General features: G+C 38.0%; 1 protein-coding gene across 1 annotated transcript in view; it reads right to left on the reverse strand.

Annotated features, from left to right (window-relative positions):
• Nucleotides 1-559: 559 nt before the first annotated feature.
• Nucleotides 560-13,040, reverse strand: part of SLC1A2 (solute carrier family 1 member 2) — an 84,304-nt gene continuing 71,823 nt past the window's right edge. Inside the window, exons 8-11 of the mRNA XM_032188656.1 lie at nucleotides 12,640-12,834; nucleotides 9,988-10,122; nucleotides 4,278-4,509; nucleotides 560-718 (exon numbers count right to left, since the gene is read on the reverse strand). Of these exons, the coding sequence (XP_032044547.1) occupies nucleotides 644-718; nucleotides 4,278-4,509; nucleotides 9,988-10,122; nucleotides 12,640-12,834 (637 nt within the window). The 3' untranslated portion in view covers nucleotides 560-643. The remainder of the gene's footprint in view (nucleotides 719-4,277; nucleotides 4,510-9,987; nucleotides 10,123-12,639; nucleotides 12,835-13,040) is intronic.

Consider the following 13,040-nt stretch of genomic DNA (forward strand, 5'->3'; position numbering starts at 1 on the left):
TAACAGAAGGTCTGGGATGATTTATTGGCTTCCATACGTTAACCTTGCCCCTGGATCTAAGTTCAGTCTGAAGTAGGCACAAAAGTTCAGTGCTTCCCGTGCCAGGTTCTTCTTATTATTGTAACAAATAGAAATCTTTGTGGGCATTTTCAAAAGCTATTTTAGCCATGCAGTGCCAACTAGATCAGGTGTGTCACAAGAGTCACTGAAACACTTGGAGGTCTGCATGAAGTTATATTTATCTGAAACAATTTGTGACCCTGAGTCCCTGTAGTGAACTGTACTGGCACTGTGATCTTCCCATGTTGCAGCATTTACATTCTCTGCGTCTTGAATGAACGGGGAGGCGGGTGAGAGCACATTGCACTGCATGGAGTATTCTCCAGCTGCATCATCCAAACAGTAACACAAGGGAGACAGATGGTTACGGATCATTGTTTGGCAAAGATGCTACAATGACTTTATGAGATCTTTGCTAAGTTTCAGTTAAGAAATTAAGTAAGCAGAAACTGTAGATGTTAACTTTAAAAAAAAAAAAAAAAAAAAAGAGAGAGAGAGAGAGAGAAATCTTCCTTAATCGTGGTATCTTTTACCAGAAGAGAGCTTCAGGGCTTATTAAAGATGGAGCTGGGAATCTCTTCCCTTAGTTTTCATGTTTCCACGGCCCTTCTTCAACCACACTGAAGTCTGCAGATTTGCCATTGGTTGCCAGTGTTACCTGCAAGTAATTATCATCAACAACCGACTTAAAGGCCAAGACACTTTTACAAGAAAAGTCATGACTTTTATATGGAAGATCATGATATTTACAGGAATTACATACACCATGCCTTATATATGCAAAATAAATTTATTCAGAATTCACAACACTCACAAATAGTGAGACAGTGAGACTCCTGTTCCTTTATTATATTGACTAGAAAACATCAGGAGTAGGAAAAAGTTCCATATTTTCTTAGCCTTTATTGTAGTTTTGTTTTTAATAAATGTTTCAGATTACACACCTATCTCCTATTGATTTTTCTGGGTTATTTCATAAATGGTTTTTGTTTGGTTATGTTTTTGTTTATTTGTTTTTTTTTCTATGTAGAAAGTTGTTATTTTTTTCAGTAAAATTCCCTCACAAAGCAAGATAGCTGATGCAAGGAAATAAAAAATGTGCAAGGCAGGAATAATCAAAGATATATATCTATACAAACTCACCTATAATTACACCACCTTTAAAGAAATAGAGGAAAAGATACGTTGTGAAAGCAATTTTCATTGTATAACTATTTCTTGTAGTATATAAGTATGTAAGATTATGCCTATAGTAGGGCCAAAAATTCATAGCAATGCTACGTTTGTCTCATACAAATTAAAGCAAATTGTCACTCTTGTTTGTAAAGATCCGTGCTACATTTTTTAGTTTATAAGTATGGTAGAAGACGTATAGTGATCTACCAACTCATGGTAAACACCGGCCAATATGTTGCATAGCAGAAATCGATATAAATAAATCCACACTTCAACAAAGATAGTGCCAGCCATAGTGACTTAAAAAAGGGAAGAGAAAAAGTAAAATACCAGTTTAACTTTATAAAAATAATCTAGATCTGCATAACTGTGAGAGAACCCTTCATTTAATGCCAAGTGGATGGCTCAACCTTTCCTAACTTACCTTATAGGTTAACATCCTCGGCTTCAAATGAAAACTTAAAGACACAGCTGAAAATCCCCATGCTGGATAAACTGGATGCATGGAAGCATTGGGACATGGAAATATGACAAAGTGCACTGATTTTCAAATAAAGTCAAGTTTTTCTTAGATAGTTGAAAGGGGAAATCATGCAAATACAGGAATGAACAGCTTTTTCAGAAATGAAAATCACATAGAGTCATGTGAAATGTGATAATAAAAAAAAATACAAAAATATCATGCAGTAACAACCACTCTACCCCAATATAAAGGTACACTACTTATTAAAAATATACATTGACCATGCGAAATTATGAACTACCAGCACTATACATGGAGTATAATACAGAAAGTAAATAGAAAGGACATGCTAGCAGATTAGCTTTTCAAAACTGATCAGAGTTGCAGTGAACTTTTTACCCCACCAGTGCATTTGACAGGATGAAGATATTTCTCTTCACATTTAACAACTGGCTGTTTCAAATCCCCAAATCCTATACTGAGTTGCTTTTGCTACTCTAACACTTATCTGTAGACCACTTCAACATGATCCAAATGCTTTGCAAATGTCAGCATGCATTCATAGCTTATAAAGTGGACTGTAACATCACATCCTTTTGGCAGCTTGCAAACAGACAAGTGACCTGCTCAAAGTTGGTCTTGTGATCAATGCAGTAAACCCTGGTTCTTTTCACAAGTTTAAAAGTGCAAAGTGAGAGCCCAAGCAGAGAAAACCTAAAGCAACGGAAAAGGTAAAAACCCTTCAAGCTCATGCATCATTGGTCCCAGATTTCTATTAAAGGGTGTGCTTAGGATGACTTACTGCACAATACGTCTGTGTCTCTGAGTTAAACCAATGACTCAACTGATGGAATGATAAGAGAAACTGAAGGAGAAAAGAAAGTACAGTAAATACTGTATCAAAGAGTTACTACTTTCTAGTTTGGCTCGGATCTCTGAGAGACTGGAAGGAGATATTTTCAGTATGCAGCTCCACAAACCAATCAGATGTTTCAGAATGATCTGTGGTAGCTGAATTTCTCTTAAACTCACTGAAATTAGAATATTCTATTTCACTGAAAAAGTTTTCCAACATAAATATTCAAAATAATCAAAAAGTGAGTTGTTGGTGGTATTGCTTATTTTTAATGAGAATAAAATCTTTTATCGAATAAGATATTTGTTTTCAGTGAATCTCTTCCTTCCTTCAAGATTTTATCTCTTAAGTTTCCTTTCCTTTTCTGAGACATGCAAATTAATGACTTTTTAATTTGAGGCAAACAGGTATTCTCATTCAATTTTAAAATAATTTTTCTTTCATTTTTCTCACAGGAAAGAATAGGTTTGAAGAAGAAGGGAAGAGGCATATCAGAACAAAATGTTTGATTTCATTGTAAAAAATCACTTTATCAAAAATGTGGAAGATTTGGGGAAAAAAAAAAAAAAAAAAGGAATAACTTGGATGATTTTTTGTGTTATTTTTCTTTGACTTTTTTTTTCCTGAATTCAGTATTTGTCCCCTAGAAATTCAGGTTTGTCCTGACATTATCTAGAAGTAAGCATTGGAAAAGAAGATATTCTAAAGAACATTTCCAGACAGGGTGGAAATAGGTGAAAGTGGTAGAACAGGACTTATATTTCCAATATATACAGTGATTTGCTACAGGACTTACTGTAGGTATTTACAGTTAGAAAGTGGCTCAGTTGTTTCAACTGAAAGATGCAAGAGAATCTGATTGGCTAAGGTAGGCTCGCTGTTTCACAGACCACTATATGTAAATTATATATATATATATATTTACATATATATATATAAATACTATGAAATTAAAAGATCCAGCTTGTTTTGGCCTCTTACTCCTCCTTTTCAATTAAAAACTCTCTCGACATTAAACTGCCCTGTCCTAGTGGTGGGTGCTTTGTAAACCTCTAGCCACTAGCCATCCCAACCATTTTCTCCTTCAACTGGTGGGGTTTCTCAAGCTCACTTTACTCTAATCAAGACATTATCATTACTATTAGTAATCCATGTTAGTTACAGCAAGGATTAGAGAGAAAATACGATATTCATGTCTTAATGACCCTGGAACAATGAGGAAAGCAAAGCATAAGCATGCTGTATGAGTGCAGGAGCATTCTGATGCTAAAGTGCATTCAACACATCCATCTGAACAGCATATCATGGAAGGCAGTCAGCAAATGACTACACCTATATTTGGATTGCAGATACCCTTCATTTGAGTTGGCAAGTAAGTTCTTTGTTGCCAAAGAAAATTAGGTAAATGTCCATAGAAGGTGATGCCATGTTCTCGGTGTCTTGGCATATTCCATAATACGCTGCATCTTGCCTTTTCATATGTAAACAAGGTACATGATTTTTCTCCTCAAATGACAACTTTTAAGAAGAGAGCCAAAAAACATCTTTTGAACTGCTCAAACTCATTAAAAACGTCTGGGGTTCATGAAGCTTGTTGTCACTTTGTTATTTGCGGAACAATTTGAAAAATGCATGCAGGTTAAAAAATAAAATAAAAATAAAAATAAAATCAAACATGCAGTGCTATATACATGTCTCAATATCCATAAATGTGAAAGGTACCTTGCATTCATCTACTATGACTGAGTTGTGAGCTGCAAAAACACATTGGTTTGAGTTGTTTTCCCTATGATTTTTCATGTCGTCATAGATTGACTGAGTCTTGGTCATTTCAATGTCTTCGTGCCCTTTATGATGAGAATCAATGCTGTCAAGTTCTGCCTTGGAAAGGTGGTAGACGATGCCAGCACCAAAAGAATCCCCCACTACATTGACTGACGTTCTCATCCGGTCCCTACAAAAGAAGCAAAAGGCTGAATGGCATGAGAAGAAGAAAAAGTGGGGCCTGAAAGCCCTGTTAAAGTCACAGTTACTGCATTTATTTCAGAAAATTTAAGTCATCTTTAGAATAAAAAGATGGTGGCTTTCAAGTGAAATTGGAAAAGCTTGCTTTCCCATGGGACTTGTACAGACAGGAAGGATGTGCAAACTCCCATGTCCCAGCTGCTCACACTCATGGATTTTGGCAAGGAGCTTGCAGAGGGGACATAGCCAAACTGAAGAGCTGTGCTTCACTGAAATCTCCCCAGTGCCTGCTTCTGGAGCTGGAGGTTTCAGTGTCAGGGTGCCAGGCTCACATCATTGCCCTTTGTTTAATTTTAATTTATCAGGGCACTTAATTTACTTAACGCAGCCAGAGAAAAGGGTTTTGGATCTGATGAAGTGTTCTGATTGCTGGGACAGATTAACAAATGGCCTCTCCCCTTACTCTCAGCAAGCACACAAGCACACTACTGGGAAGAAATGCCTGAAATATCTCCATAAAGCTCAGGCCATCGTAGCTCCTCTCCTGGCATCATCTTTACAGATGGTCATCTGTCAGCATGGCAGCATGCCCGCCCACATGACCGTATGCCAGCACTCAGCAGATGAGCCAGCCAAATATAGGTCACAGCCTACAAAATGATGAGCCCGTGACAGCACTCCAGTAGCAAGTGCCCCTCACTGTGCACAGGTGCCAGAGGCCCACGTGCTCCAATACAGAGAAATACGTCTCTTGGCACTTCCCGACAGACTGACGTCGGACAGATGTGCTGCCTTACTCCTGCCTTGCGTTTACAGTGTGACTCTATCTGCCGGCAGTGAAGTCATGGTTGTGGATTTTCCCTCATTGCAGAGTTCTGCCCAAAACCTCCCAAAAAAGGTCAATGGTCTTGCAGAGAACTGCAGGACTGTGAGCTCCTGCTATCTTTCCTACCACAGACAGGCTGCATTGCACAATTTGAAATTGTTTAAACCTGCCAGCTAGATGTGAAGAGCTAATGGGTTTGGTGTTATATGTTAGCTGAAGCAGACCATTTTTATTTTTAACCAAAAGGAAAAAAAAATCCATAGAAGAAAAACATCCTTCCAGTTTTGCTTCACATGAATGAAGTGCTTTACAGATCTCATCCCATGCCTGTGAAGAACATTTTAAAGCCAAACAGAGTTGCAGAATAGGAAAATATGACTTTCCAAGAGTTACTTTTAATTAAGACTATCAAATATACTGTACCCTGCCATACAGCTCCGCAAGAACACCTGCTTAATTTTCATTTGTATGAGTACCATTAAATTCTGAAAGGATGCATTGATGCCAGATACGGGAGGGATAGTGTAAAAGTTGCCCAAAAAATGAGGAGGAGAGAATACATAAATATAATTGAGGCATGATTCAAATTTTGAATGGGTCATTTGAGGATATGTTTCAGCCCATATTCATGAATTACTAGCCAAGAGATTCAGCAACACAAACTGCACACTACTGCAGAACATCCTATACTGAGTGAGCTGAAGTAAACAAACTTTCTTACAACCAGACAAAATCTCAGCTGTCAGGAATCAGCACCAACGTGCCATTGACATCTTTTGGGGCTAAGGACACCTTGAAGAGAAGCAAGAAGACTGTATTTACTCTTCTGTTAAAAAGAGTCCACCAAATAATTCCAGCAATGCTGGAACGATGTAAACAAAATTAATATAGGAAAGCTGCAGTCTAGTCAATTGCCCAATACAGCTACTTCTGTGCTGTCCATAACAGATCCCAAGAGGAACAATGGGAAGGAAAGTCAAAGTTCTCTCTCAAAAGCCAACTCAACATCTGGTAAGAATGTGCTTAGGAATTACTGGGAAGAAATCCTGATAAATATTAATGCCCGATTTCCACCAACTGGCATAAATAAGAACTGGAAGCTTGCCAACATTGGCAAGAGGAATAGAAAGAAGAGGAAATGTAACAGGCCCTCTTGCCATTAATGTCATAGTATCTAAATAGTAATCTTCTATGCAAAAAAGGTGCTTCTGCTCCCTGAAAGCTTGAAAACCCGGTGTATCAACCTTACTAGATTTTGGAAAGGAGATTAAAATCTTAGCACACTCGCTAAGACAAAGAGTTGGTGAGGTGTTTAACTTGCCTTACCTTTAAGCTGTTGTAGGAAAGAGCTCTGGTTTTCTACAGTTTAATTCAATTCATTTGAGGCCTGTTTGTAACATTAGATGTTGACTAGGTACAAATGTTCTGAATTTAGATCTAAGCCAAGGAACAAAGTGAGAACTCAAGCAATCTTTTTCCGAACTATTGAACAAAGGTAGATGCTTTAAATACTGGAATGGCCGCCCAAGCCCATTTTCTCTAACTCCTCTTTCCTCACTGCAAAATACCACTGTATTTGAGGTTGGGCAATGGTATTTGCTAAGCTTGTCAGTCTCCCATTTGGAAGGTAGCCAGCTTCTAGCTGGAGCAAAAGAAGCTTGTTTCATTCCAGCTGTTGCCATATAATTACTATCCTATTAAATGTCACTGCTGTGCTGTACTTAGTTTTAAACTGAGAAAACTGTGAGAGTTGTGAAATCTTGGGAAACTTGCCTGGTGAAAAAACTCACTCTGTATGTATGCGTGGGAGGGGGAAAGGTTTAGCAACCTAATCTCTAGATATTGGAGAGGCTTGAGAAGAAATCGATACAGAAACCTTCTGGCTCCAATTTGAAGGAGAAACTGCCAAGTTTAAGGCCAATGAAAAGTCAGCTTTGTGTTGTACCATGACCAACTCTTGCAAAGCTGGTTTTGGTAAGACTGCAGTTTCAGATGATGGCGGTATTGTAAAATCAATTGATGTTCTGATAGTTTCTTTCATTGGCAATATTTAAAATCGTACAAAATTGGCCATTTTGGACATTTTTGAAACTTTCACTAACTGGAATTCAAACGCTATAAACAGAACTGTTCCAAAATATTTCTGCTTGTTCCAGAAAAGTGGCTAGAATAAGGCCTCAAAGGTTTTCTTAACTTTCTCTTCTACATAAATACTGCTGTAATTTTGTTTCATGATCTAAAGAAATGGAAGAATGAAATGTTTGTAAGTAAAGAAAACTCATTTTTATGACTTTTTATTTTAGATATTCATAGATCTGGTTTGTATGCCTAAAAGCTCGTTCAAAAGTTGGTTTGTTTGTCCCTTTTTAACATCACCAATGTGAGCAACATCTTTTGCATATCTCATTAGACCATCATGGCTGCCACAACACAACCACTAGAAGATGGAAAACAAAGCTATTACCCGTTGACATATACTAATTAGCATCACACTTTCACCAACAAACTTGGTCTTAACTTCACAGCACTAGTGGCATGACAAAGAGTTTTACATCTCCTTTTTTATCTCTTTTCCCTTTTCCCTCTATCTTTCACTTTTGAGTCACTCTGGAATTGCACTGCTGATTGTCAGGCCATATGGATCCAAAACCAACCTTATTAGCTGAAAGGTTCTTTGTTTGGCATTTCTTCTGGAAAGATACCATAAAATATTTTTTTCAGGAGTGCTTTCTTTCAATCTAGCCTTCCTATACTTACATTCACTGCTGCTCCAGCTCCACTGTACGGACGTTTTTATTTCTCTAAGCAGGGCTGCATTAGCCAGGGGTCACAATTCCCAAGCTGAGCCTGAAATACAACAGCTACTACTGGATCACAGCTGCTGGTAACTTACAGATCTGAGGTTTGCTACTGTGGGCAGAGCTTCTCAGTCCACAGGAATATTTTTAAATGACATTTCCCTACAATAACAAAACAAAACAACAACAACAACAACAAAAAAAAAACAAACCACAGGCTCCTTTTGCACATTCCTCTACCAGCTGCAGAAACCTACCTATTTGTCTCACTTTGAGAGCCAGTAAAAATATACACTTAAAATGAGCATCCACTTCCCTTTTGCACTGCTCTTACCAGCTGCAGATTCCTACACCACTTTCCTATTTTCAGCCATGACCTCATAAATTTAACAAACCCACAGAATATCACATTTTTTCCCTTTGCCAGCTGTACTCTGACGGCTGAACCTGCCTCATTTTGCCATTCTGAGTCATGATATCATCATATTCATTTATATATAAAATATGTAAGTCATCTTTTCCCTTTGCCTTCCCAACCTGTAAGTTCCTCTTTCATTTTTATCTGAAGCAGAAAAGGAGCTGTGTGCTATTTGTCACAACTCAGTGACAAGACAGATAATAATAGATACAGTTCAGAAGTCATGTCAGGGGATTGACCAAGATCGTGAATTCTTCTCAATAAGTTAAAAGATAATGACAGGGGAAAAAAAAAAAAAAAAGAATCTATTTCATCTTAACATTTTCAACATTTCTATTCCTTCTTGCATAGTTTTAGTAGTGTATCTGATTGAAAGCTACCACAAATGAGCAGCTGAGGCTGCAAGTGTAGGAGAAAATGCACAAATAGTACAGAAAACTTACATTTCCCCTTCCTGGCACCACAGCTGGCACAATAGAAAAATACTTCTTTACTATATAAAAGTATATTGAGGGAGAGATGGCTGTTGAGCAGAATATTCTGTGCTGTAGCAGTACAGGACAATACAAAACCTCCTAAAGACAAGAACAACTTAGTAGGCTACTGAGTCACTGTTGGCTTTGCATAGGTGATGGAAAGATGTCTACAGTGTCAAATGACAACACAAGAAAAGATATGGCATAGCATATACTTTGTATTTACAGCTTCTGTATTCATATGTTGAACAACAAAAGCTTTGGACAACTATCCGTGGGTTAGCTGTTTCTTGTCAGAAGACTAGCAATGGCACTGAAACCATTTGGTTTGATGGATGGACATGGATCTCAAGTCCTTGAAAATGAAAATTGGGCTTTCCAGTTTGAAGGATCTGTCAGTAAAACCAGGCTGTGGAATGACCTTCATTCTTCTAGTTTGCCTTCTGATTTTTTTCTTTATATCCTGCTCTATAACAGTTTCTATCTTCAAAGCATTTTAGTTTCTTATGTACAAAAAGAAATTTAACTTCTCCACTATAAGCACAACATTTTATAATACAAATGCCCAAATTCCCCAATAACATGTGACAGCATGGTTTTGGAACCCCCTATTCAGCATTTATCCTTTATTTTAGCATAGAACTATAAGAAAAAGAAAGATGAAAATAGAGATCAGAAAACTGCAGTTGATCTATGCCTGTGAAAGGGTGGTATCATTAAGAAGATTAAAATATATGAACATGGGCCCAAGGCTCATACAAGAAGACGGTTCACAGAAACAGACTTCGGTAGTTCTGTAATATTTTGTATCACCCGAGATGCCTATTTCCTTCTTTGCTTTATCTGTAGAGGAAATTCTTAGAGTTCTTTAAGATCACTAGGTGAAAAACATTACAGACAAGCATTCACTATTTTTTCTGCATCAAGCAGTGGAGTCACCATAACTTACAAAAGCCAGTCAACAGCAACAAGCAAACTGATGTCCTGGGTAGGGAGACCCACTGCAGTAAGGATCAGAAGCATAGTGACGAGTCCCGCACTGGGAATACTGGCAGCTCCAACACTTGCAAGGGTGGCAGTCAAACTGCAAAAACAAAAATCAAGTGGGAGTAGCAGGAAGGGAAACATATACTTTCATTGCATACTCATGTGATCAATAGGAAGGTCTTATTTTTAATGAGTTCTTCCCTTAAAAGAGAGTACAATAAACCATGGCAAATTTAGGCCATAATTTTTCATGCTTGTGTTCTTCCAAAAATACTTATCTTGGGGAGGCCATTTGGGGGTTGTAGTGAGAACTATGAGAGAGTTTTTAGACAGTTTTAAATTCTGTAAGTTGGTTACAACTTTCAAATGTTTGGCCTGGAGTGTGTTTTTTTATTTGTTTGTTTTGTTTTGTTTTGCTTTCTGATTTCTACCAACACATTAGTGAATGGGTTATTGAATCCTGAGTTTTGGTCATGTAGACTTGCTGCAGTTTGGTAGCTACAGGCTGAATTTTCAGGGCAGTTCATTTACGTTTATTTTATGGTACCTGAACACTGAATTGTAAGACAATGGTTGAGAGAAAGTGGTTATTATTGAGTGCAGAAGAGTAAAAGTCATTGTATCCAAATCCTATAGTACAAGCCAGTAGTGTACCAAGCCTAGATACAAATAACCCTACATAAAAATGCAAAATTCTTCTGATTGTTTCATAAATCCAAAACTGTACTTGCTCCAGCCTCTCTTCTTTTCTTGACGAAGACCAATAGAGTGAATGTCAATGTTCCAAATGCTGAACTTTGTAAAAAATATAACGTAGATCATAACAAATATCAACATCACAGGCCAATACTATGCAGAATGGAAAGCAAATTTGTCAGAGAATAAGCCAAGAGGAGGAAAAAAGGAAGAAAGGAGAAGGAGAAGGAGGAGGAGGAGGAGAAGAAGGAGGAGGAGGAGAAGGAGGAGGAGAAGGAGAAGGAGAAGGAGAAGGAGAAGGAGAAGGAGAAGGAGAAGGAGAAGGAGAAGGAGAAGGAGAAGGAGAAGGAGAAGGAGAAGGAGAAGGAGAAGGAGAAGGAGAAGGAGAAGGAGAAGGAGAAGGAGAAGGAGAAGGAGAAGGAGAAGGAGAAGGAGAAGTATTTGTGAGTTTACATCCAGGTTGTTTGAATATCTCCAGTATCACATGCTGAGTTTGGCAGTCAAAACCTAATAACTTCCCATTCATTTGTGTTGGTACCTAGAGGGATAGTTCTTGTCATATCGTTGCAGCAAAAATGTGCTGTTACATGAAGAGGAGAATGAATGTTTTTCCTACAGATACCCCAGAGGTGCCTGCTGCTTAGTATATGCAAGTCACGAGTTGGTGAGCCCAGCCTTAAAATAGCGGGGTCAGACAGCTCTAGTGAGTCAGCACCTCAGAGGTACTGAGGGGAAAAGGAGTAACTGTGCTTCAGGCTTAGCAAATCTCCTGGCCAGCATCTGATTCCTGACTTTAATTGCCCTGATCTTATTTTGGTTTAAAGAGTAGCACCTCTAAAATTACTGTTCTCATTTTCATCAGGAGATATGAGTCACTAGGGTCTAGCATTTGCCTTCATTAGAAGCAGCACTGCACCTTTTAGAAACCTTGGTTTTTCTACTTTAGGGGCTGAGGCAAGAGGTAAAGAAATGGAAAATGTGCTGATAATATAGCTGGGTAAGAAACATAGAATTATACTTCCCTATGCAGGAGTTTCTTTAGTGCTAAAAAGGTTTAATAAAAGAAAAGTTGGGTGGGTGGGTGAAAACTACAGGAAGAAGGCAAACTTGGCAGCCATCACTTGTGGTTTGCATTTTAACTATTCAAAATGTTAGATATGGTGTTTTCATCGAGTTTTCCATTGTACATTAACTTTAGCTGCAGCAGTCATGACTTTGCCTTTGTTTTTTATTAGTCACTACATCTAATGAGTCTTAAAACTCCATTACAGTAAACAGTCTTCAATCACTCTTACCCATTTTGAATGGGTACTTTCTTTGTCTTTCTAAAAATTCAGCCTTGTCCTTAATACGATGATTTGAAATGAAAAGATTACAGCCAACATTCTCTGGGTTAGAGAGAAAAAGCCCGAGTGTGCTTAGACCATGCAGCAGGCAATCTCACTCTCAGGATGCTTTATAGTCAGCCCATTGTTTTTTACTGTTTACAGAAGTCACAGAAAAAGAAAAAAAATATGCACACACACACAAAACAAGACATAGATAAATTTTTAGGTATATTTTTCTCTTCCAGTGTTTATAAACAGGTACATTCTAGAAAGTTAATGCCCCATATATCACTTGGGGCAACCCTCTGTACTAAAAGAAGGCACAGCATTGGACAAAGCATGCTGAATTTCATCATGTATTGTCAACTGCAAAACTGCATAAATCACCACCAGTGTGCATTGAGGCTGCAAATGATGGAAAATTTGCATCACTAGAGAGCCAAGACCCATGTATATTACGTTCCTTTGCATATCATTATTACAAATCCATGTGTTTCATAGCAGTTCCCACAGCCACTGAGAAGACATCCAACCCAAAGCTTCACATTTTATAGTCTTTAGAAATAAAGTTATGAGTGTTTTGAACTGACCTCACAGTAACTATCTGGCCTCCATCCAGCTCAATTCCATTCATCTGTGCTATGAAGATGGCAGCCACAGCCTCATAAAGGGCAGTTCCATCCATGTTAATTGTTGCTCCAACAGGAAGAACAAACCTTGTTACACGTTTATCAATGCCTAGATTTTCTTCAAGACACCGGAATGTGACAGGTAATGTTCCAGCACTGAAGGAAAAAAAGCAAATAAGTACAGAAGACAATGTTATAATATAATATATACATGAGGGAGCAAAGTCAAATTCTGCTCTCTGTGTTTACACTTTCTACTTGTACTTTCAGCTGTGATTCAAGCTATCTTGGCCAATTTTTCAATTACATCTACATTTAGCTGGAGGTGGGACTGAGGCCAAGACACAAACATGACTCAAGGA

This window comes from Aythya fuligula, chromosome 5, assembly GCF_009819795.1.
Source record: "Aythya fuligula isolate bAytFul2 chromosome 5, bAytFul2.pri, whole genome shotgun sequence".
Lineage (NCBI taxonomy): Eukaryota > Metazoa > Chordata > Aves > Anseriformes > Anatidae > Aythya > Aythya fuligula.